Genomic DNA, 26,013 nt, shown 5'->3' with positions numbered 1-26,013 from the left:
TCTTATTACATTATTCTTATTTATATTTATCTCTGTAACAGATTGCATGTCAGAAGAACATATCTTTTCAGGTAGTCTCTTAAAAGAATAACTGCATCCAAAAAATAATGTCGGTTTCAGCCTTATCTAAGCATGTTCAGAGATAACTTTCTTCACGTTGTTTAAAAGTAAGATTTGAAAAGTCATGCTGTTTTGAAAAGATGACCGATGCAGGAATGCATTTTTCTAAAATACACAATAAATGATTTTGTTTTCTTCAGGGAGTGGCTCTACTTGTTGTCACATGAGATGTTGAATCCATATTACGGTCTCTTCCAATATTCCCGAGATGATATCTACACCCTGCAAATCAACCCGGACTCTGCAGTCAACCCGGTATGACCAGTAACATTGGTTCTTTATGATTAGAAATTAAACACATCTGGAGAGTGTTTTCGGCTGAGGAACCTAATTCTCACATTAGTATTGCTAGAGACTGAATTTGTGCAATAATACGATAATTTGGTTTTAGCAGTGATCAAAGAAACTTCTCAAATGTGTTCTTAATTTTCTGTAAGATGTCAATTTATGTTTCCTTTGGGAGAAATTAAGTTTATTTTGATTCTTAGTAGCCAGACTTCTGGACTGGAAGCAATACGCTCCATGTGCTGTGTACAAAACCAAAACACTCTGCGTGTTTTTCTCTGTGCTGAGATATTACTTCATATTCAGCAGATGGAACCTGGAGCCCTTATTTAGCTGAATGGTCGGATCTCTTCTTTCAATTCTAGGAACACTTATCGTATTTCCATTTTGTGGGCCGGATCATGGGGATGGCCGTGTTCCACGGACACTATATCGACGGGGGCTTCACGTTGCCTTTCTATAAGCAGTTGCTGGGGAAGCCGATTACTTTGGATGACATGGAGTTGGTCGACCCCGATCTTCACAACAGCTTAGTGTGGATCCTGTAAGTACCGGGTGCTGTGTCTCACGGTGCTAGAATGCTGTCTTGCTTGGCACCCGATAACGTTCCTAAAGCCAGCTGGAAAGAAATGGAGTATATTTCGATCTCCTGCTCAGGTAGATTTAAGAAACATATTTCGTGCACGATTCAGCTTCTTTAAAGGCTTAACGTGCTCAAGGTATTCAGATTTAGGGGGAGACAAATGATTCCTGAGCTGTAAAGTGCTCAGTTCAGTCTGTCAGGTATGTTATGGCCGTTATATATTTGCAGAATAAGTTTCACTGAGTCACTTTGTTTTTTTCCCGTCAGTGAGAATGATATCACGGGAGTCTTAGACCATACGTTTTGTGTCGAACACAACGCGTACGGGGAGATCATTCAGCATGAACTGAAACCCAATGGCAAAAGCATCCCTGTGACAGAGGAGAATAAAAAGGAATATGTCAGGTACATCCATATATTTTCCAGAGATTTTTGTATTGCCTTTGGTGGGGAGGAACTTTTACTTATTTGAAGTAATTGGCAGTGTTATATTGTTTTTCTAAGTGGTAGCGCAGTGGTGGTGCTGTATGTATTCCCGTCAGGCTGGATAAATTGCAGGTTGAATACGTTGTTCACAAAACCACTTTGCACTCGCTTGCAGACTCTATGTCAACTGGCGGTTTTTACGAGGAATTGAAGCTCAGTTTCTGGCTCTACAGAAGGGATTTAATGAAGTAATCCCACAACATCTGCTGAAGACATTCGATGAGAAGGAGTTAGAGGTCAGTACGCTAACGTTATGTTATGTCGTCAAGTGTAACAACAAAAGCCTGAGGGATTCTTGTGAGACTGAGTAACAAGCGAAGTCACGTCCCCAGTGCTTTGGGGGTGCAGGTGCGCTCCCCCCACAAACACAGCTGGGGAAGAGCTTACCGGGTCACGGAGTCGCCGAGGCTGCGTGTCCCTTCCACCGAGAGGGCTTCTCAAGGTGACATTTCAGAGCCGCCACGGGAGACGAGCCCCTCTTGCAGTATCTGCGGCCGCCTCAGGTTGTTTCAGGGCACATTATTCCCGCAGAGGTGGTGGCGCAGATTTCTCAGCGTGCACTTACACGATATTCAATTCGGTGCTGCCAGTAAAATAGTCTGTGGCTCACTTCCACCTCCCAGCGCTTGTCCCCAGCCCCAGCATCGCCCCACACCCACCTCGCTGGGCTCTGCCGGACTAAATTGGCCCTGTAAATATGGCAAAAGGAAAGATGCTGCCACCGACAAACCTGCTACGAAATGTCAGGATCGGCACCCAAACATTAAACTCTCGAGGTAAATCCCACAGCCCCCAAGCTTGTTTTAAAACTGGAATCTAATACGCAGTCTGTTAGCTGTGGAGCTGAGGTCTTTGCTTTAGAAAATGGCCACAAGGTGAATTATTCATGCTTTCTCCTGTTTGTTGTGCTCGTGTGTCAGTGATTGCTCTTCTTTTACCCTGAATATTCTCATTCAGCAGCAGCAACCAGCCGTACTGTTAACCCGCAATCAGTTTGCAGATGCAGAATAAGGGAGGGGAAGGTCCAATGTTTGTAGTCACTAGAAAATATCTTCATAATCCTATCCCTGTGGAGCTCAAACCGATGCATTGTGGAGCTCCGTTTACAAAGCGCCAAAAGCTCTTTGTCAGGAGAGGACTCTGATTCCTATCACATGTGGTGTTACTTTTGGGGCTCCAGAAAGAAACGTTGAGTTAAATGTGAATTACACACACGCTGTCACACGCGGGTACAATCGGTGCTTCTGTTATTTAATTGGCAGGTCAAGACACTTCCATAAAAGCTTATGAAATGGTTGATTTTTATTTTTCTTTCATTTGAATTGAGACCATGTAGAAAATGTGTTGTGTACAAAGGTAAGATTTAAAAAATGTTACATTTCTGCATTGCTTAAGATTAATGAGAGGTTATAATTTGCCTTTAGTGTAAAATCCGTCAATTTTTCAATGTCAGTGATTCACCATTTGGCCGACTCCAAAACCCGTTTTGTTATAGTGTTAACGATTAAATATTTAATTACCTTTTAAACTTACAGCTCATCATTTGTGGACTGGGAAAAATTGATGTGAATGACTGGAAGGCAAATACGAGGTTAAAACACTGTACCCCGGACAGCAACATCGTGAAATGGTTCTGGAAAGCCGTGGAGTTTTTCGATGAGGAGCGGAGGGCGCGACTGCTGCAGTTCGTCACCGGCTCATCCCGCGTGCCCCTGCAGGGCTTCAAGGCGCTGCAAGGTAACGCTGCTCCGGGGGAGACCTCACAGAAACACGCGCTGGCAATGGGGCTGGTCGGCTGCAATGTGGCTTTTTCAGAGCGATTTTTAATGACCCAATGAATAATGGTCACAAATAGGCTTTTTTTTGGTGTGTTTATTACCGTAAATGGCTCTTTGGTTTCAGTTGTGCTCTTCCGTCTCCAGCAAAAGTTGTGGTGGGCTGAGATCTTAGTTAGGTTCTCCTTATGGTTTTTTTGGAGCCCTGCTTGTGAATGCCCGTCTTTGCCATCCCTCATCCCCCGGCCAGCCCTGGGACCAGCAAACCCCCAGGGTTTTGCCATGTTGGCAACGCTGATTTATTGTACAAGCCACATAACCGCAGGCAGCGCAGGCGTCGAAAACCATCACCTTAATTCCCGAGCCGCCCGCTCGAGGGCAGCTGAGGCCCCGGGTCTCTGTTGTCGTGGCCCTTGCTGCTCTGCTTACACGAGTTCTCCTGTTTTACCCCCTCACAAGATAAGAAAAACCACCCAGGGGAAACATTGACCATAAACCATCTTCACAGGTAGGAGATCCCAACGGAACACAAGTGCCGCGGTTACGGCTGCCACATACAAACACTAGAAATGTTTCTTCTCCATTATCCATCATGATCACATAGAATCCTCGTTTTCTTTTTCCTCTGCTCTTGAGCTCTAAAATGTTCGGGCACATTAGAAGCTCAGGAATATTGAGTTTGTAGAGACCTTGGTTACTTTAAGCAGCATGTTGTACTTTAACTGATGTGTTTAAATAACATTGCAGAGGGTGGGGGGACTTGTTCAGGCAAACTGTGGCTGTTCAGCACCTCAGGATAGTTAGTTGATTATTTACTGTTGATGTGCATACATCGATACATGTTAGTACATCGTACACGTTAACGTAGTTAGATTAATTTAACAAAATAGATAAGAAGTTGCTATTGTGACTCTTCTATGGAATTTTAATGGCACTTCCCACTACTCAAGACCTGTTGTAAAATGGGGACGGATGCAGCTGCGTAAGTTTTGCTTTCTAGGAAGGGTGAGAAAGTTAAATTAGAAACTGTTAATTATCCAGTGCACTGTGTAAAACAGGTATTTTATTCTTCCTTATCAGAGCGTTGTTCTTGTTTATGCTCCAGTGGTTCAGTGACTGCCTGGTTATCATGTGTGGGCGGAGGAATCTGCCTGATGGGCACTGGCAGTTTGATTTCTCTCCTGCCTTTTCCCGATTTGAGGTTTCTTTGTGCGCAGCTTCTCTCTTGTTGCGGCTTTAGTTCCTTATTGTTGTTGCGGTACAACAAAGAAGTTTCCTATTTGCAGTACAGTAGTAGCAGAGATCTTTTCTGGCTTTTCAGGTGCTGCAGGCCCACGACTGTTCACAATACACCAGATCGATGCCAGCACTAATAACTTGCCAAAAGCTCACACCTGGTAAGACTTTTTCAGGTCTTTGTTGCGATATATAGATTAGTTTGCTGTCTCTATATTTTGAGCACTCTTTTTGTTGTTGTTTTTCCCTGCCTTTTTCTGCCATAATAAACACCATCCATTACAGAGGAGTAAAGCTGTAACAACCAGAGCTTGCTGTTATTTACACGCAGTCCTCGTTGGCCTCGTTAAGCGTTGCTCTGTCGCTGTTTCACGTGCGTTAAGTGAAGCGTGACACAACTTTGCTGCTTGGCGCTCCAGAGCTCAAACTTTCCTTGTCTCCTGTCCGCAGCTTTAACCGAATAGACATTCCTCCCTACGAGAGCTACGACAAGCTGTACGAGAAGCTGCTAACGGCCATCGAAGAGACGTGCGGGTTCGCTGTGGAATGACCCCGCGCAGCCTTCCCCCGGCCTCTATTTATATGCTCCTGTCAGCCAGAAGCCCTTCCCTCAGCCCACACTCGAGAAATGCTTGAACTACAGGAAGCTTTCCCTCTTCTCCACTAGGACACTGGGAGGGAAAGACCAACTTTGGAGGTTTTTTAATTCTTTTTTTTATTTTAATTTCAAGAAAATAGGTTCTGTGGTTCCTGCCATAGGATCATTCAGCTGCTATTAAAAACTAATATCTTGAACATACAGAATGCTGACTTTTCCTACATTTCAACAGTTAAGCAGTATTCTATACTTAAAGACTACTACTATTTTTGTAAAAGGTAATCTATTCTATTTGCCTACCTGATTTCTATTCTCAGATACCAAGACACAACTCCGGCAGTCGGTACAAGTCACGTTTCAGTCTGGTTTAAATGTGTGATACTGAACAGCATCCATACCTGCTATTTTTGGAGAAAAAGAAATATTTTGGATTATTCTAACTTTGCATACAATTGGCTGAAAGAATCATTAATCTTTTTAATTAAAGCCACTTACGTGTTAACTGCATTTTCTTATAGTACAACCGTATGTTCTGCAATGTAAATTTAACTGAAATGTTACCACAGGGGGCTTTTTTATACTTTTCAAGCCTGAATGACAAAGATGATGTTTTGGGGTCCTATTTATATCACTTGTCAGATTCCTTACACCAAGTTTCTAGTGTGAGTGCCACGTACTGTATTTGGCACAGTACGCGCGTTACCACGTGGAATTGACCTTTTTTAACAGTAGATGTTTGGGTTTTTTAAAACAGCGTTTTTCTAATGAGTCCGTCAAGAGTATTTTTTGTTGCTTTTGACTTTAAACACTGCGTTTTTCGGCTTTTGAAGCGTGCTGATGAGGTGACATTTGACAGCGGCCGCCTGTCAGCAGTTCGTTCAGAACCCATCCTGTCCAGTCAACCAAAGTTTGCTTGAATGCAGCCAAATCGCGTTGTTATCTATTTGTTGATGCTAAAGATTTATCAGGTAAAACGTGTTGTAATCTTTGTCCAGCTGCTCATGACACGTGGGTTTAAGTTACAACTAAGGAAAAAAATGGTGTATTAAGTGAAATACGTGTAATGTGCTTCGCAAATGAGGTTTTAAAAGCACATAATTTATTGATTGTAGGGATGGAAGTAAATATATATATGAATTATAACATGGGTTGATCTCTTCGAAGGGGAATAAAATGCACTACCAGTAGATGGAACTGAACCTTGAAGTTAGTTTGGGAACTGTCAGTTAAGGTCTGTGCACTCTGCCTGTGATGTGTGGGTGAATCGCTCTGCTCCGGAGATGCTGCCGTTCTCCTCTCAGCGCTGCCATTTGGAATAAGTAGCATTTCTTTTCAAATCAGTGGGGTTTTTTTTAACTTAGGTTGAAATTAACCATTAATCTGCACTATTTTTACACTGCCAATGAATGAGGGTATTGAAAGTGCTAAAAGAATGGGGTGTAAACAGCTCCTCTGTTTCTGCAGTGTAAGTCGCAAAGAGAACGGGGTCATTTTCTGCCTGTTCTAAGGAGCTTGGAGTTAATTTCGTCCTGCCCAACCTGGCTGCCACGGCGAGGGAAGCGCTGCTGGATGCTGCGGATCGAACAGCGGGCACCGGGCGCTTCCGCAGGGCTGCGGTAAGAACCCAGGGAGCCACATCCACATGTTCGTTCCATTAGTTATTTGTCCAGCTGTTGCTGGAAGGTTTTGTTCTACACTTGCTTCCCACTCCGGGCTGGCTGCAGAGATGAGGCTACTTAGGGATGTGAAACTTGCCTTGACAACCAGGTTTGAAATACACCAGACCCGTTTTTTTTTCCTCAAGGGACTATCGCACTCATGTCAAACGTCTGGTACCTTTGCATCTCCGAATTCACGGCTTTCAGAGAAGCGTTACCAGAGGAGCCAGCGCTACCCCTCTGCAGGTTGCTGGGAGAGCAGAGCAGGTTGTTGCCCCGTGTGTTTCTTGCTCGGTGGTGCTGCCTGTGGCCGGGACCCCGTCTCACCCGTGAGTTACTACTCACAGACCCCACAGAGACAGGTTATTCTCACCACTTCACAGGAAAGATACTCCAGTGTTAAGCGGTGTTTTTCCTGCTCTTGCTCAGGCTGTGGCTGTAGCCTCCCTGGTCACGAAGCATGAAAAACATCAGATGTATTTGCTGCAGGTTTTGGGAACTGGCACAATGGTGTTTGCGGGCCCTTGGCGCAACACCGTGCTGTCTGTGTGGTGTTTGTGACCACGTCGGCCATGCCCACCTCCCAGGAACCTGCTCCCTGTACGTTTATGGAACGCATAGTTATGGCCACCCGTACATCATCAAAGCGTTTTTGAGGAGGGAGGAGATGAGCTTGGCACAGTAGACTTGAGATGAGCTGATAAATGCTATTGGTCTTCACAGCAGCCTTAGCAGTACGTCTGTTCTACCAAACATTTTGGTGTGGCATAGATAATTTTTTTTAACTGTCTCAGATAAATATTGTAAATTTAATATATTATAGGCAAAATTAGACAAATCTACATTTGACTTTCCATAGCTGACAGATGAGGATGAATATACCAATTATCGAGTGCCTTTCTACCTTCATCATGCCTGAGAGCTTTAACTAAAGCACCTCATCACCTAATCAGATGTTTATCTGAAGATGTTAAAGGGTTGATTCCTTTGCAAAATTAAGTTTCAAGATCATGTCAGCGACTTTCCCCTCAAAAAGGTGCTAAGCCTAATATTGCATTTTAACCTTGGACTTTCACCCCATGATTAATGTGAATATTTATTTCAATGTGTCCCTCTTACTGGGTTTTACTTTATCCAGTCTTTAGTTGTTTTAGAGAGACGTCACATCATGGTTTTATGCTGTTGCTTTTCATTCTGAATGTTTAATTATGAACAGTGACTTTTGTAGATTTCAAATATACAGTACACAGTTGAGTTTCAGAGGATTTAATTTCTCGGTGTAAAGAGTTTTGTAATGGTGCTTTGTACAGTATGTATTCTAATTTTTTTTTTGCACATAGTTTCAGTTTCCCTAAACTGATTTATTTGTACCAAATTTTTGTGTTGTACTAAAGTCCAGAGCACACAAGCGGTTTTTAAATCCTTGTTCTACAACACTACATCTGTATCGAACTTCTGGTGCGTTTAAACTGGCTGCATTGATGGAAGTAAAAGCTTTGCTTCTATACCATAAGTATGCATCATACAGCTTCATGTAGCATGCTCCGATTGCTTCCGATTTTAAACAGCACCACATAGTTAACAGGTGCCCTTTGTTGTACTTTACACTATGTAGTAGGTTTCTGGCTCTACCACATCCTCAGAGCTTCGTTTGTAGTTGTAATTAGTTTATACAAGTGTAATTACTCCTCCACAAACTGACAGTTCTTAGTTCATCATTTCCATTGTATTTATTACAGTGTGTTTTAGCATTGGTATCATTGTATTTTCACCCAGCTGTTACATGAGCTTTAACAACAAAACAAATCTGTATAAAATGGTTTTTAAGTACTTAATGTATGTACCCATGCAGAAGTTGAGCAATAAATTGTATGCTGTTTGCACTGTAACAGCATCAATGGTTTTAAAAGTTTGACGTTTTTCTTTAATATTTCCTTTAAAATGCAACAAAATCATTTTGAAGCAACTCAAGTTTATTTCAGGAGAAAACACTTAAAATTTGGTGTCTGTTACCTACACTAAGGATTGTGCTAAATGTTTAAGTCAAAGAAAAAGGGTCTTACTTCTGGTGTATGTGTCCTGGCAGGGACTTTCCAGCTCCAGCACCAGCGCGGCGTGGGGACACTCAGCTCTCAGCTGTTTGGTACCATCGCCTGGCCAGAGCACACGGACTCTTCTGTGCGGAGCTCAGCGCGATCTCAGCCTGGCTAAGAGGGTAGAAAGTAGCTTAAAAACTTCATTGGTGATCATAAAAGTGCTGCAGAGATCCCAGATCCCAGCAGCTGCGCCTGTCACGTCAAAATGACAGAGCAGGTACTTCAGAGAAAACCAGTCGTGCACCATCTTCCTGTTCCAGCAGCTCAGGTTCTCATCATCTCAGTGATATTTAGCGGGAGTCTCACAAGAAACGGCTTTTGCTGTACTGAAAGGAAGCCATCTGAAGTCTAGATTTCAGTCTGTCTGCTTCTAGCTCTTGAAAGAAGGTGTCGTCATCACTTTGCATTATTGCTGCTTGCAGCTGCTGTATTTCCTTCTCCATCCTTGATCTCAATTCTCTCTTTGTTTTCTGTAGCATCTGAAGGAAATGAGAGACATTAGCCACAGCACATAAAAAGAGACAGCTACCCACAATTAAATACACATACCTGTGCTTGTGCTTTCTCTCTAGTTTGGATTTCTTGGCGTTCTTGAGATAAAGCTTCTGCTAGCATGGAAAACTAAGCATAACACATGTTGGAGTTGAATCAATTAAAGAATGGAAAGACTTCTAGTGTAAAAAGAATATGAATGGTCTTTGATGCAGACAAAGCTTTACCTGATCTTTGTAATAGTTCTCCATAGACTCCAGCTCATTGAGATGCTCTTTCCTCTGCTCAGCACGCTTCTCCTGCGCGTATACTCTCAGGTCCTTCAGCCTTTGCTTCTGAATTTCTAAGCCTTCTTCAAATAAGTTCTTAAATATCTGCCAGCAATTAAAAGAGCAAACCTGAAACTTTCCCAGAAGCTTTGAAGTGTATATTTACACCCTGCATCCTGCTCTCTGGCTTCAGGACCTCCATCCGGATTTCCAGCGGCAGGAAATCCAGCCCGCACTCGGGCTTCCCACCTGTGCACAACAGCACTGCCCAGCTACAGCGCAGCTGGAGGCAAACAGTTCTCAAATCACTAATAGTGGATTACGCACTGAACTTCTACTCTTTTATTTTAAAACGTGCAGGAGTAGATACAGAATTCTCAACATGTAATAACTACTTGCTTTCCTTAGCTCTGTCCAGCGCTAATTAGTGATCACATCTGACAAAAAGTCCCCTTTGCTTAACAAATATAACTGAATAACAAAGCTGTTGTTTTGATCAGTTCCTTTAACTGAAGATTGAGATGGTTTTCTTTGGATAGGAACTATAGGAACAACTTCTTAATCCAACTGTTTCTGAAAATAGTTGGAGAGCCGTAACCCTGACTCTAACAGTAACCCTAAACTCTAACCCTAACCTAACACTAACTCTATCACTAACCTAACATTAATGGTAAGCCGTAACTAACCCAACCTAACCTAACGCTAACACAGACCCAACACTAACCCTAATTCTAACCTGAAATCTACACCTAACCCCTAAATTCACCTCTAACCCAAACCTTAAACCTAAACATAACCCTAATCTAATCCTAGCTCCATTCATATCCCTAGCCCATGAACCCAGCCACCAACCGTAAGCACTTAGACTAAAATTAACACTAACCCAACCCCAATATCTAACTCTAACCATTAACTCAACCTCTAAGCCTAACCCTAAAGCCTAACCTAAACCTAGCTCTAATCTAATGCTAAATCCTAACCCATCATTCTAAGACTAACTGTAACCCTAAGCCCCTATGCCAAAAATCTTAACTGAATAACAAAGCTGTCGTTTTGATCAGTTCCCTTAACTGAAGATTTAGATAGTTTTCTTTGGATAGGAACTATAGGAACAACTTCTTAATCCAACTGTTTCTGAAAACTCATTTCCCCAATTTCTCGTGTTACCAGCCCTGGTTTTCCATACTGATACTTCACCCCTTCTCCTCCTAAAGCATCTTTCCTTGGTTTACGGTGGTTTGCCCTGAACTGTATCAGTGTTTCCAAAGAAGGAACCTTTCCATCTGTGTCCTTGAGTGATGAACCATTTAACCCTGGCTCGTACGCTCTGGTTACTTCACTTGCCCTCTCTCCACTTGTACCATTATTTGAACTACTGGACTATGGGCTCTCAGCACAGGGGTCCAAACAAAAAGAGAAGAACTCCACCCTTGCAGAGCAGGACATCTCGTACTTACCCTTTCTTCCCGTGTCCTAGCCCGCATCATCTTGGCGCGCAGCTGGACCCGGTAATCTTCATAATATTTCCTGGCTCGAGCAATTTGCTGGCGTTTCTCTCTCAGTTTATTCTGAGCCCATTTCTGTCGGCCGATACGTTGCTTAAATTCTTGCTAAATGGAGAAGAGTAGCTGTCAGACCAAGCTTCCAACAGATTGTGCTGCAGGCAAAGCTTTGTTAATCATTGCTAAATAAACAGGGTCCTTTACTAAGGACCTCCTCCCTACCCCAGTTTTACTCTGCACTTATAGCTTAAAGCTTTAGGCACCAACGGTTTAGCAAAGCGGTGCCAGGAAGAGCACTGTAGCGTTAAGGACTCAGCATTGCCATGGGAGATGGTGTTTTTCGCAGCAACAGCAGCAGCTTTAAGTTTCTCCTCCTTGCAAATTCTTAGAATTTGTTTGCGCTTTTAAAGCAGCAGTGCAGTGTAATAACAATATTCCATTCCCATGACCTCAGGAGCCACGTGGCAAACAGGTTACATGGCATTTGAGACCATAAAATTGTCGTAAGATAAAAAGCCGCTTTCATGGAACAGAAAATATGCATTCTAGTTAGCTCAACGTGAAAGTTTTCTATTATGTAACAAATCCTCTTCAAAGAACGTACCAGTCTCTTGTTATGGGCTTGATCTTTTTTAATAATTGCAACAAGAAGTTCATGCTTCTTCAGGGCTTGTTGAACCTGGAGGTTTAAGAAAACGTTAATGACTTCCATCGTTCTACAGGACAGGCAGTCGGGGGGAGTTTTAAACGCTGCCCCTCTGCCATGGTTCGGTCTTTATGTTGAGAGTTACCATGTATAAGTCGATCAACTTTTGTATCCATCTCATAACTACCTTTTAAACTAGAAGACTGTTCAGAACTAGCACTTGAAACTACAAAATGCTTTTATAAAAAGCAATAGCAATCCTAGGCAACACTAGATAAACTAGTACGAAAAATGAACGTTATATTCAAGTGGCTGATAAAAAGTTGAATCCACATCTCAAGGTATGTACATCCCTATTGAACTAACTAAGCTCAGATAGAAATCCTTTCATATTGTGCTTTGGATGTGCACGTACCCTGTCTATACTACATAGAAAGGGTCAGGATGCTTTTAGTATGCACTATAAACTGCTGTCTGTCCTGTCGGAGGTGCCATCCCTGTCGAAAGTCTGAAGGAATGAATAAGAACGCTCACTTCATCTTGGAGTTTTGGTCTGGATCTGCCAGAAGCTGCCTTAAGTTGTTCAGTATGTGCGAGCTGCTGCCGCCACATCTTATTCATCGTATGGTGGGAAATATGCAGGTGGGGAAACTCTTCCAGTAGCTGAAATAGGAGGCCGTCATCTCTTACTTTTGCTACAAGGTAAAGACAGATGTAAGCAATAAATTCCTGGAGCACACATTAGTGGTAAATTCTTCCAGACGGCGTCAGCCTAAGTTATGAAATAGTTTAGATTGAACACTATACACAACTACCACGCTGCTGTTACAATATCAAGCTAAACCCGCAGGATGTAACATCACTGTCAGTGCAGCAGCAGAGAAAGTAATCCCAAGGTTTTGTTAGGTTGGTTTGGTTTGAGTTTTGTTTTCCTGCTCAAGAATTGCTATTACAGTTGAGGCATTATTTCCTGGATTATGCCATGATGCACAATGCTGTTTACCAAAACTGAGCCTGTGCTTTGCATGTTGGCATCACTTGCTCAGCAAAACCCAGGGCAGGGTCTTGCGAGGAAGGTGATAGCAAAGATCCTGCTCCACTACCTGTATGTGGCTCAGCACCAGCCCGCTCAAGCTAAAGGCTCAATTTTAAATCTAATACACGCTCAGGGGAAAAAAAAGCCTGAGCTCAGACTATAGTGGAGCAAGCACAGGAGGAGCAGTAATGGAAACAAGCCTTGAAAATAATCCAGGGGATTTTAAGGAGGTAGCAAATGGGTCAGAGTTTTGAACGTGAACTGATGGTTTACGTTCACTTAAAGCATTATCTTCCATAACAAAAACCCAGACATATAGAGGTCATAAAAAGGGGAAAATGCTACAGCTGACTGGTATATATTGGACTGATGCCTTTGTTCTTGGAGTTCAATACATGCTTTCAAAAAATGCCAGTTTTCCACCAAGTATAGTTGTGCAGTTCTTACTTGGAGCTGCTTTCTTTGGCTTCACAGTCCCTCGGTTTGGAATCCACTGGCTGTATTTGGGATTCCGAGGTGTGGTTTTTCTAGAATAAACTTTCACTGGCTGAGGCATTTTTGGAGGTTCTCTAAAGATGTTTTCTTTGTATTCTTGTTCCTTAGGAGCAGATGTTAAACAGATGGAGAACAGGTATGAGAAGGGAAAGACTGATAGATCACGTAGCTTGGATATCAGAATTTACATGTCTTTGAAACTTCAGAATGAGAATTTGGACATATTGCACTGGATTCTCTAGGACAGAATTTACTCAATGCAGGTCAGGGTTCAAAGAGAGGTTAAATCTCACTATTTCATAACCTCATCCCTTCTGCAGGACTTCATATTACTGCAGCAGCCTATGGTTATGAAAAGGGCCAGCGCAGCCTGCAGTAGAATGATGGGGCTTTTCAGCTCAGGTTCTTTGCTGTTTCAGTAATAAGAAAGAGCAAAACCCCAATCATAACATTAGAGAATCATCCGTGCACAAACCCAACTGTTAGAGTATTTAAAAAAGACTCTACGTGCTGGTTTGACTCTGAAGTTCAGGGCCGGCTATGGAAGTTGTCTCCTTGCTCACTTGGCTTTAATTCTTTAAATCTGTGTGTCCTGAAGTTACCACTTCATGTGAACAGCATAGTGGTTGTTACTGATGAGAACAGGTGTTATTCTTAATACATACAAGTGCTGAAACTTCTAAAATGAGTTGTCTCTTGGGCCTACCTATCTCAGGAAAAGCTGCCCTTGTGTTCATTACTCCAGCAGTACACAGTGCTGGAACTATGACACTGGAAGTCCAGGAGTTTTTGTAGCACATACCCAATGTCTGGACAGATCATCTAGACAAATTTAAACAAACAAAACACAAACCAACAATCACCGTAATGCATCACGTACCATTTCCTTGATGACTTCTCTGAGCTTGGAAAGTCTAAGCCTCTCCCTAGCTTCATAAATCCTTAGTTCATCTTCATAAGCTTTAGCAACCATCTAGAAAATAAAAATACAAAGACTTTTCAGAGAAAATAATAAGTTCATATGACCACCTCACTTAATTTTTTGGTGTAAGGGTCAAAGTAGCTTCTTCCACTTTAAACTCTGGGTTTTTTTTTCAAAATTTGGGGGTTAAGTCTTTTCCTCAGCAGTCTATAGATGTAACAGTACATCATTACTAAAGTAGGCCAGATGCCTCCATGAAGAACATTCAGTTTTAATGCTTTTAGTATAAATGCTGGCAATAATGACCAATAGGTCTAACCTAGAAATTACCTTTGCTCTTTTTGTTCTTTCATCCCTTTCTTTTTGCAACTGGCTCTGTATTTTCCCTATTTGGCCTGTTCCATTACTGCAAAGTCGATCTTCCAACTCAGGAAAGAGTTGATGCTGAGATGAGGGTGAGGATGGAGAAAGGGATCGTGGCCTGCTCGGGTACCTTAGCTGTGGTGTGCCTGTAAGGAAAGGCAATGCGTTGAGTATCTAACTTGCCAGGAGACAGCAAAGGAAAAAGCAGCAAAGACAACTGAAGGCAGGTCAGAGTGAGAGACTGTCGATATGCCAGGGTCACAAACAGCTCCCTCTTGCAATACAACGTTGTACATGCAGATTAGATCAAGTTATATGATAGTTTAATAGCCTGCTGTACATATAGGGTGGTTATTTACTTATTGCCAGCACCACACACACAGCACAATACGTCTGTGAGACACCCAGATGTACCTGCTGTGCTGGGCACAGAAGAATCTGCAGTCAAGTGTGTTGTGAACAGTTTAGAATCAGAGTCCTGTCAATGAGCTCGTATTCTGTCCCTCCCCCACGTTCTGTGGAGTTTGCAGCTGCGTTTGCCTTGTATTTTTAGTAAAGGTTTACCACAGCTCCTTCAGCCTTAAACGCGAACTTAATTGTAATACTGTTACTCTTGCTCAGGTTTGGATGTAAGACAAAATATAGGTGAACTCACAATATAAAACTTAGTTCAATGTATCAGCTTTACAGGAGAAGGGGTTTTTTTTTTAATATATTAATTTCCAACCTAATATTAATAGTTAACTGGCGTAAGAATTGTTACCTCGCTCAGCTTTCCTTCGGCGATAATCCATGACGCTGTCGCTGTGCTGAGACAGCTTGTCGTCATCTGTCAGCTCTTCCTCCCTGCTGTGCCCCCCCAGAGCTCTCCTTAACATCTATGGACAGATTGGGGCGGGGGGGGGTCAGGTTCGACAGTTAATTCAAAATTCAGAGCAGTCTAAATTCAGGTGTTAGTTGTACATTTCCTTTTCATCAATTTGAAATGTATATTCTTGTTCTCTCCACTATCCTTCCTAACACAAGCTTGCTCAGATCCAACAAAGAATAGATTTCACTTACTGAATCTAGTTCATTTAACCTGCAAGAGAGTTTTTCTGACACTATATGGAGTTCTTGCTCAGGCAGCTTTTCCTTGGTTGCTTTGTGGGAAAGAGACTCTTCGAGTGAATCTGTGGTAGAACTTTCATATCTGCTAAAAGAGAAAACAGATTTAATTTCTGTTCCAAAAACTTGATAAGCATAACTTTGTGCAATTCCAGTTCACTGTTTGCATGAGCACATTTTTCTAGTATTAAGTAGAAGCTGATTGTGTAAATGCCTACACATCAGGAGAAACAGGAGATCTTTCTGTTAAAATTAATCTTTCACTGGAGATTTGACTTTTCTTGGAGCCAAGGAGGAATAGACCTTATTTTAGCAGGGGGCAGGAGGTGGGGAGGCCATGGGTGGCCATTTATATTGAAGTGCTAGTTTGGCTCAGTACCAAAAAAACCCACAAAAAAAATGAACCAACCAATCAACCAACAAAAAAACAACCACCCCAAACCAACTTGCCTTTTGTTTCTAGGCAGATATTCATATTCAGGTCTTGGAGCCTCTGTTGCTTGTTCAGCGTGTAGTGAGAGTTTTTGATGTGAAGAGGAAGAAGATGTAGAAGTCCCATATACCTGAGAAAACTAGGAAAATGAGGAAATTCAGATTTAATTAAGATCTTTATTAATGTCAGAAATACCATAGAGCATGTGAGTAGAGAGACCCTCCAACAGCTTTTATAGGAGAACCATCTCAAACTCTATATTATATATATATAAAGTAGTTTTATGTCCAAGTCTCTGACTGAAGATAGTATACTTTAGAGAATCAGATGTTTAAAGAAATAGACTAGCAAAAATACAGAAGATGAGGTCAAGCACCATCTACAGCTAAACCACTGAATCAGAAGAACAAGGTCTAGGTTAAGATATCCGAGTTTCCCCACAAACTACCTCATTAGCCTGGGACTAATGCCAAGTAATGCAAGCAAGCTGAACCTCACTGAGCACGGACTAAGCTGCAATTCACAGCAAACGCTTATGTCCTTGTGCCATTTACTTACACTGGTTTAGTGCTGCCTGGTAACTTAACCGTTCGAACTGGAGTAGTTTGGGGTCGGCATGCATGTACTTGCAAATACATCAGTGGAAAACGAGTTTTAAACTATGTTTTAAATAGACAATGTAGAAGTAAAGGCTGTTGAAAGTATTGGAACAAAGGAAATCCGTGAGTACCTCTTGTGGTTACAGGAGGCAAAAGAAGTGTTTTCCAGAGCAAGGAACTCCCTACACAGGCATGTTTCTACAAGCACAGAAAGACATCTGCTAATCAACGTGTGGGTTGTGCATTAGTCAGTTTTTGAAAAGCAAAGGACAATGCAAGGAAATGAAATAACGTAGCCAGGCAGTTCAGTGTTCTTTACAAAGGGAGCAAAATTTGAATTTTACTGGAGTCTGAACAACTCCAGAAAACCAAAATTCTTACTAATTTAGAGTACTGATACACTTCAGAGAAAGGATATAACCATACTCCTGTGTTTTATGCAACTTGGATTAAACCCAAGTTAACTAGTAACTGGTTGGTTGTGATAAATTAGAACTCTACAGATACTGATACTTATTGGACCAAACACCTCCAGAAAGAACTGATGTGACCTATAAACTGTATATAGTCATAGTCTAACATAATGGGATCACTGATGAAAGCAAGTCAAAAGCAGGTTAGAAAAAAGCCCAGAGGTGCCAAAATACATCAGGAGAATTAAAGGGAACTAAAAAAATATTGATTGAACTTCCACAAATAAGCTAAAGATGAAACATCTACCTTTGCCACATTGTCCTCAGCATCAGTTGATAGCACCTGGTCTCCCACTGCAGAAGCAGAAGACAGGTAAGTGTTAGTTGATGGTATAGACCACACTGTGCCTACTAACGGGGAAACAAGTATAAAAAGATGTGATCCATGGCCTTTTTAATGATTAATCCAAAGAGAACAGAATGACAAGGCAACTGTGCTTACACAGTTGTGACATTCATTTTGGTAATTTCTTGAGTTCTGAATGTTCAGTGTCATGGGAATGCTATGGAAACTCGAAAGGTAAGCAGTGTTTCCCAGGCAACAGAGAAAATAAGCATTGAAAACCAGCTCCTATACCTTTTCTACAATAGCAGTTAATGGCTTTTTCCTAGAGTTGAAAATGGCTTGTTTGGTCCATGTTTCTCTGCTCAGAATAAGCTCAGCTATGGGAGTCATCTGCTAGAAGAGATTTCTGTAGTACAGACACATCGTAACTGGATTAACTAAGGAAGGAGTTGAACTGGGGACACAGATTATTTTTCTCTGGCACAGTAAACAGCTTAAAAGTAACCTAGTTTTGTTTCTCTGTAAAACGGGTAAAAACACAAACTCGTGGCTGAATTTAAAAAAAGAAAAAGAATGCAGTAGTAATTCAAAACTGTGTTTCTTGTAATACCAATAAAAATAAATGCAACATTTGACACCTAAGAGTTACCCTATAGGAAGTGAAATTCTCTCTCACCAGGCATTTTCCTTGATAGAGGAAGATGACCAGAAACATCTTCAGATGTTTGAGTAAGTGACTTTTCAAGCTGAAATAAAAAGCAACATGTTTTCTATACATTCACAAGAGGGTGTTGGCACGAAGGTCATACATTAGGTTTGTTTGCAAATGGAAATCAATGCTGACTTTATACATAAAAATACTCTATAATTATTTTGTTTACTATACAGTAACTGTGCAGTTATGTTGATTATAGAGATGGGTATATATGTGTATAAAATAAACGCATCCCTTCCTCTCTGGACACTCAGGGAAGAATGAAGCCACAATTCAAAATTCTTTGAACTGAAGATGAAATCTGACACATTCAGAAGTGTTCTTCAGAGAACAACTGCTCCCATTCTGCAAGTACACTAGGAGGTTTGCAAATGAAAGCAGTATTGATTGCTGGGGAAAAGAAAATAAATAGGATAGGCTAGGTTTTTACTTACAGGAGGAATTCTCACTCGACTGTCAGCCCAAGATTCTGACCAGCTGGCTGAGCGCTGATACTCTCTCCATCCAGCATAACGAGGTCTGGCTTCCGAAGGCTGAAATGGGGGGAGCAAAGGGATGGCTTGCTGGATGGGCTCTCCAAGTTTTGTAGCACTGGCACCCACAGTCTTTTCCTGAGGTTCAGTAGTATGAACAGACTCCATTGATCCTGAAAAGACAAATAAGAAAAACTTGCAGTCTATCTGTGAAAGCAGAACGTTTTGTATATTCTCCATATGTCTTAGATGGAAGGATCTAAACGTCTTGTGTTAACTGCCATCCCTGCTGGATTGCACAGAACAGTCCTGTAACATTTTTATGCCTTACAATGTTACTTTTCCTCTGTTTACAGAGATACACAGGGCACTCCCTGTCTCGCTACTTTTTTAAAAGCATCAGGTTTTTCATGACCGCGTATATGTATGTATATAAACGTACATGAATATACTGCCGCCATAGTGCATGGGTGCATACACAGTAAGTAGCTAACCAGGTAGGTGAGAGATCAGAAGAATGAATACTCACCATTTTCCTTTTCCATTACAATGGCCCTTCCAGAGAAGTGTCTGAGTGATGTTGCAATAGGCTCTGAGCTTTGAGATTCTTCCACCTCGTTGTCCTTTCCTGTTGGTAACAGTTCAGGCAACTGGAATTCTAAAAGTGGTGTTTGAAAGAGATTGAATTAAGAACTACACTGGGTATGCTAATAACTTGGTGTTAGCAATCTGTACCGTCATCAAAACAGGGCTGTTGAATTCCTACTTGTAGTTCTAGTCAATAAAAATCTGATAATTTGTAATGTTTCTTTATGTCTCTTTTTGGAGAGATTAATAACAAATAATAAGAATATGAATATTCTTATAGGAAAATGGGAAGTAGGAATGGAATCCACGTAAGTAGTCTGCACATTATTTGTTTCAGAGCCACCCATAGTATTTCCTAACAAGTCTTCTTTAAGAATGGACTTACTACTCTTTTTACAGTCTTAAGTAATGCTTCTTACACTGCAATAAATGCGATAAATTAACGGCTTCAGAAATCTCTTATTCTACAGAAGAAAATCAAACACCTTTCTAGGGAGAACTGAATTAGTAGGCAAACAACAAACCTTTATCCAAATAATGTAGCTCAGGAGTCATGAAAATAGTGCCTGGAATACTTAAATGTACTGCAGCAAGATCAACTCCAGGTACATTTGGTATTGCAGGTTGTGGGTTTGGCGATGTGGGTTTTTTTTTAAAAAGAAGAGTTTAAAACAAAACAAAGTATTTGTCTGAAAGAAGTAACTTTTAAAAAAGAAAACACACCCCAAAAAAAAGCCTAAAAATGTTACTACAGAGTTCTCTTAATTTATTTTTCACCCAAACTCACCTTCCTCTCTTTTGGAAAATGAGTAAGCAGTATCTCCAAGTCTAATTAATTCACTGGTGGATTCTGATCCATCTACATCAGAAGATGGAACAAAACAATCTGACTGGGACCTAAGGGGAACACAAAGCCATTAAATATTTACTCTAACAATCTTTGTCCCTTCAGCCCACAAGATGGAGCTGCAGAAAAGTGGCAACTCCAGGCAGCTGCTATTGCAGTGCAGCTGCTGCCAAACAAACCCGTGTCCAAGTCATGAAGAGAAACTGAACGTAGTTTAACTAAAATACAGTAAGTTAAAACTGAGACAGAGTTTTTAACTTATTTCCTTCCACATGTAAAGTAAACTGAAGAGAAACAAAATGCCATCAGCATTCTCAAGAGCAAAAAAGTTCTGGATCTAATTTTAGCCTTCTTGCTGCCTGACTAAAGGAGAAAGTTACCTCACATTCCATTTGACGTATGTAATCAGTATGTTTCCTATTTGCATACTATAAAAACCCTGCTAGTTTCTCTACAGATACTGACTGACAATCTTCTTGTGTATGTCAGTGCAAATATCTAGACTTGTTCTTACCCTTCAACTGTTGAGAATATTGAAGGTTGTATAGGTTGACAGGTATTGCTTTCCAGATGCTGTCGAGATGCAGTTGGAATTTCATTATCGGATAGCACACCTGCGTCGTCTGTTAAAAATCAAGAGGCAATTATTTTCAGGAGAACTACTTCTACCTATTAACTAACAGGTATTATTGCCCATATCATCAAAACAGTTTAAGTGTAATAAAAATTATAATGATGATATCTAAAATGATGACATATAATGCCTCCCTTGGAGGGGAAACAACTTTTATGGTAAGTTTTGAAAAGCGATACAACTATTAATATTATATACCCTGATGTTTCAATTATAAATAACCCCTTTCTTCTTCCTCAAAAGAATTAAATCCTGTACTTATAACTAGAAAATTGGAGGCATTAACACCTAGTGGCTGCTCGTTCACAAGAATGAAGCAGAGAGATTATGTTCTCCAATTCTTGCCTTTAAACAAGTTTTGGGGAAAAATAAACTATCTATTTTATTGTTATTGTTTATTAAAATAAGGAATGTAAACAGTCTGGCCACTGAAATTTCCTCCCTTCACAGTCAGTTTCAGTCTTTCTCCTCTTCTGCACTGTCAAGGTCATAAACAAGACAAAACCACCAAATAAATCCTTGCTACACTGGAAACACCTTGAGTATCCCAAAACAAGGTTTCACAAAGCTTACATATTCCAATGGATATGATGCCCTAGAGCTGCTAGTGAGAAGAACAGCAAAGAGAGAGTGTTTTACCTATTATGGGAGCTGTATTCCATCCATGAACATCAAGAACTATGGTCATGAGAACCTAAGACACCCCTGAGCAAGCTAACTTGATAGCAGACAAACTGAAAATGTAACTTGTCCATAATATAGTAGTACCAGAACATAATACCTTCAACTGGGACATCTGCCTACTCACCTCCATTCTGAGAAGATTCACTGGCTTCTTCTGTAAGATACTCTAACAAACCATCGAATATTTCAAGGAGGTTTCTGATAGATTCCCTTTCCCCTTTCACAATGTTCTCACCTGAAGAGAAGGTACTGCCACATATTAATAATTAGTACTTCACAGAAGAAAAATGCTCAAAAGCAGGAGTTTTCTGGAGAAGAGTGCTTGGAAATTCTTGTGAAGGTGTCAGCTCAGAAGACAGCTGGTCACACATTTTCGGCTACATACATGAGCTTAAGGTATCTTAAAAGTTTCCTAGGATATTTTTGGTTCTAATAATTGCAAGTTCAGTTTATCAATTTAGTATTTTCTTATACATCCTAGCGACAGCATGAACCAAGTCTATTGACCAGCAGGCAGAATTACAAATTGCAGCCATACAGTACAGGTACCAAATCAGAAAGAGATACTTCCTACCAAGCAAGCAGTTTTCATTCTGTGCAGTCTATTTAGTGCAAGGCTATATGTACAAATACTCAATTAAAGCTATTATCTGTAAGTATGAAAGTTTGCTTTATATATGGTGCTTATAAAATGCCTACATCAAGCCACACAGATATTCAGCTGGTGTTTGTCTACATTAAAGCGAGTGCTTACCAGTGATATGCGACAAGCTGACCTGCAAATAGTCCAATGCCAGGGAATCTATTACGGCTTGTACATTATGTGCATCATCCTCTTGGCTTCTAGGAGTAGCTATGAAATCTATTCAAAATAAATAATAGATTTTAGGCTATCTAAATGGATAGCTTGTTGCAGATGTTTTGACTAAACTGCTTTAACTTTCACTTACAAGTTAGTATTTTTTCAATACCTCGTGTGCTTGGTGAAAAGCCCAAATATCATATGGTCATATGAAATCTGTTATAAACACTGAGAACAAACTTAGAACACCCCCTGGGAGATGTGAGGATTTCATCAGCTGAAGGATTACATTTAAGAATAGAGACTACTAAAGGATTTTTCCTCCTTCGCTCCCAGCACACACATCCAGTTCAGATTGTCAAACTGGAATCACAGTTTGTCTGTCTTAAGGTCTCTTCTTCCCCTGCAAGTGACTAGAGTTGGACTGCAATGTATTCCACTTAATTTAGAACAACATTATTTTTAGTTCTGGGCTTATATTTAACAGGACTTCTACCTCCAATAGCTGCCAGTTACCTCAGTGCTATTAAAATCTTCTTTGAGTCTTGAAGCTTCCCAAGCACAACAGTTTACCATGAAGTGAACAAATACAGAATTATATAGCCCTTGCTTTTTGTTGTCACTGAAGTCAAATGGACTTTCCTTAAATCAGTTAAATCCCATTTTAGCTCTTAGCGGACTATAAGTATTAAGCATTTTATGAGAACAGGTTTCAGTATCAAGACTTTTTTAAGAGAAATGAATCAATTCACACCCTTCAAAGGTGTGAATCAAAGAATAGGAAAAGAAATGAAAATAGTGTTGCTCCTGCTATACTAGTGAACTAGGGGACTCTTTGCTGCCATTCATGGCCAATATTACTTAAATCTTCTTAAAGAACGACAACCATGTGTTTGTCTTTGGAAGGACAGAAATACTTTTAAAACCCCACATCTGTAATAAGTTTTGCAAACTGGAATTTGCTCATTACAAAATATACAGAGGAAACAAACAAACAAACAAAAAGCATGTTTAGAAATTCTCATTCCCACCTGGTACTTTTTCTCCTAAGATTGACTCATAAAGATGAACAAACACATCAGCACCACATTCTGAGAGACGCTTTATGTGCTGGTTTATGTGACAACTCCTTAAAAGATCGTTGGCAACATCAACCCAATCTATTAAGAAGTAAAACATATTAACGTCAGAACTGAAAGACACAGAAATTAATGTATGGTTAGTTACAGTGAAAGACAGAACCTGTTTAAGTGTCTTGGACTTCACTAGAAGTGGAGTATGTTTTTTTGAAAAACATGAGCTTCTCTTGTAAATGACAATGCTGCTAATGTAAGTATTCTTCATGAAAACTAAATTCAAGGGCTACTTTTATTAGTTCACTGTTTAGGGATCACAAGTACATGGACCTGGTGCCACCAACTTCACGCTATGTTGAGCACAATGAGATATGTGCACAACCAGACTGGTTTTCCCAGAATTTTGAATCACAAATCCAAAGTACTTTTAAGTACACGTATCCTCTACAGTGTTCCATGTCACACAATTCAAATATCAACTTGGAAAAAAAGCGTCTTTATCTCTGTTAGCCTGTGATCTCTTAAGGTTGGATCTTCCCCCTACATGTTGCTTTTGCAGACAAAACAGTATTTTAACATGTATTATTGAGGACTTTAAATTACTGAGAAGGGCAAAGTTATGTTTGGAAGAAGAAAAACCCAATTACTACAAAGGAAATCAATCTGCCTAAGTTTTACTCTTCTGTACACAGGGAGTATTACTTTTCCACTGCTTTATTCTTCACTTCCAGAAATCCTTATACCCTAAAAGGCTAATAACTTCAGGTGCATGAAAGGTTAAAGCAGAACCTCCTACATTTCACACTGAATAACTTCAGCTGCTGTTCACCTCCAGCTGTACTGATTTAAAAGTGTCACCGGGGGCGAATAAGGCAAGAGGGAGGGGTTTACCATAAAGAGCCACAACACAAGAGAAAGACATCTTTAAAGAAAGGCACGTCTGAAGAAAACAGAGTGTTGGGGATGCGAGCAGCAGGTGGGTGACAAGGAGAGAAGAGGCAGCTCTCGCCTCGGCCTCCCCGCGGACTGGCTGCCCCTCTGGGCCTCGCACCCGCCCCACCGACCGTGCCCCGGTGGCGGGCGCCGAACACATTAAGAAGGGAGAGGCGCCGGCGGTCGGGAGCCCGGCGATCTCCCGGGGAGCCCCGCCGCCCCTACCTCTCTCCTCCGCGCTGCCCATGGCGCGGCGCCTCACGCACCAACGGCCGCCGGGAACCGCCCCCCCGGGGAATTCAAATAGACCTTCCCGGCGTCCTCTGTGCTGATTGGACAGGCTGCGCCGGAAGGGGCGGGTCCCCCCGCCGGGCGTTGTTGTCTTCCAGCGGGTTGTGAAAGAGCCGGTCGTCATGGAAACGGGGGTGGGGGGACTGTAACTCACAGCCACGCCGCAGCGCGGGTCACGTGGCCTCCCCCTCCCCCACTTCCTGGTGCAGGCACCGCGCCTCTGTCACGTGACGAGGGGCCCTCGGTGTGGGAGCCGCGGCCCCCCCGCCATCCCCTCACCCCCCAAACCGGGCCGGGCCGCCCTGCCCGCTTGGAGCCGCCTCCGTGTGCCCCCCAGCCCCGGTGGCTGAGCTGCCGCGGGCACCAGGGTGGGCTGGCCGGGGAGCGGTTCGGCTGCTGAGGGCGGCTGGCGGCACAAAATGGCGGCCGGGAGCCGCGGGGGTTTCCCGCGCTGGGCCCGCCCTGCTCGCCCGCACAGCGCGGCGGTTGTCGGTGTTTGCACAAGAGAAGGGAGCTTGGCCTCGGGCAGGCGGGTGGAGCGGCGAAAGTTCCAGCGCTTGACCTTGCAGGCCTGGCGTGTTTGCTGACAGCCGGAGATGTGTTTACATGAAAGAGGTTAATGTACAGATGGAGAGTTGGTGGTGGAGGTTTGTTTAGGAAATACGGGTGACCTGATGGCTTTTGTGTGTGACAGGGGCTTTATAACCTTTATTAAAAATAAGAGTTACAAGCTTTTGTCCAGTGAAATTTACTACTAACACGTTTTTGGAGACATTGAGTGGGGAAAGTATATTCTCCTCTATACTAAGCAACAGCATTCTGTGCTCCTTAGGAATTATGGAATTTCCACATTGCATGAAGTCACACAAAACTAGAAATAATGATGCCCCTTATCCTTAAACTCCTGGAGCGTCACAGAAGCAGCTGAGATCCCAATTACGACTGTAAGAACAATGACAAGCAGCAAGTAAACATCAGTGACAAAGTGAGCTCTAACAGTAATTTGTAGAGCAATAATTCAAATGCACACCCTGCTTAAATAACCGAGCTTCTGTGTATATAAGCAAATGCATATCTACTAAACTAGAACCTAGATTTCAATTTGATACATGCGCAGCTCTGCAAAGCTGCGTTGATTTGTTATGTGTATGTTGGCTTAAAGTAAGAAGAGAGCTCAGGAAAACCAGCGATGTTTAACTTGAAGGGTGGAACACAAAACGAGGAAGTTGTTTGAAAGAGAAAATCAAAAGGAGCTACTTGCAGACTAAATGTGTGCAGGCGAGACAGAGATGAGGTTTTGTGTTTGTTTAGTCTTTTCAATTCTTTAAAACCTTAGCAAAGTTAAACACCACAGTAACAGGAACCACTAAAATATATACAAACAAAAAAATTAAATATAAGCTACAGTAAATGTAACGTGTACATGAAAAGGTGGGACAATTTGCTGTTTTCACAGCCTTTGCAAAAAGCCTTTTTCAGATGCATTAGAAGCAAGAAGTCTACAGGGTCA

At 41.7% G+C, this 26,013-nt stretch overlaps 2 protein-coding genes across 2 annotated transcripts in view; one reads left to right on the top strand and one right to left on the bottom strand.

The window, feature by feature from the left end:
• SMURF2 (SMAD specific E3 ubiquitin protein ligase 2) overlaps positions 1-8,619 on the top strand; it is a 56,651-nt gene extending 48,032 nt beyond the window's left edge. The window contains exons 13-19 of the mRNA XM_080356319.1: positions 261-375; positions 771-949; positions 1,256-1,393; positions 1,590-1,710; positions 3,010-3,211; positions 4,571-4,646; positions 4,936-8,619. Coding sequence (XP_080212445.1) covers positions 261-375; positions 771-949; positions 1,256-1,393; positions 1,590-1,710; positions 3,010-3,211; positions 4,571-4,646; positions 4,936-5,035 — 931 coding nt within the window. The 3' untranslated portion in view covers positions 5,036-8,619. The remainder of the gene's footprint in view (positions 1-260; positions 376-770; positions 950-1,255; positions 1,394-1,589; positions 1,711-3,009; positions 3,212-4,570; positions 4,647-4,935) is intronic.
• Positions 5,439-24,485, bottom strand: CEP95 (centrosomal protein 95). Its single transcript, XM_080356318.1, has 23 exons — positions 24,438-24,485; positions 23,235-23,363; positions 22,156-22,263; positions 21,526-21,636; positions 20,598-20,706; positions 20,024-20,133; positions 19,178-19,306; positions 18,610-18,821; positions 18,137-18,206; positions 17,422-17,468; positions 16,120-16,241; positions 15,625-15,754; positions 15,326-15,440; positions 14,530-14,708; positions 14,158-14,250; positions 13,230-13,380; positions 12,281-12,441; positions 11,705-11,779; positions 11,056-11,208; positions 9,557-9,703; positions 9,387-9,458; positions 8,805-9,316; positions 5,439-5,484 (listed from the first exon to the last, which is right to left on the bottom strand). The coding sequence occupies exons 1-22, from the start codon at positions 24,457-24,459 to the stop codon at positions 9,140-9,142; spliced, it is 2,622 nt and encodes an 873-aa protein (XP_080212444.1). The 5' UTR covers positions 24,460-24,485; the 3' UTR covers positions 5,439-5,484; positions 8,805-9,139.
• Between the last annotated feature and the right edge of the window lie 1,528 nt (positions 24,486-26,013).

Source organism: Nesoenas mayeri (genome assembly GCF_963082525.1).
Source record: "Nesoenas mayeri genome assembly, chromosome: 19".
Classification (NCBI taxonomy): domain Eukaryota; kingdom Metazoa; phylum Chordata; class Aves; order Columbiformes; family Columbidae; genus Nesoenas; species Nesoenas mayeri.
This window is presented reverse-complemented; position numbering and strand designations above follow the sequence as displayed.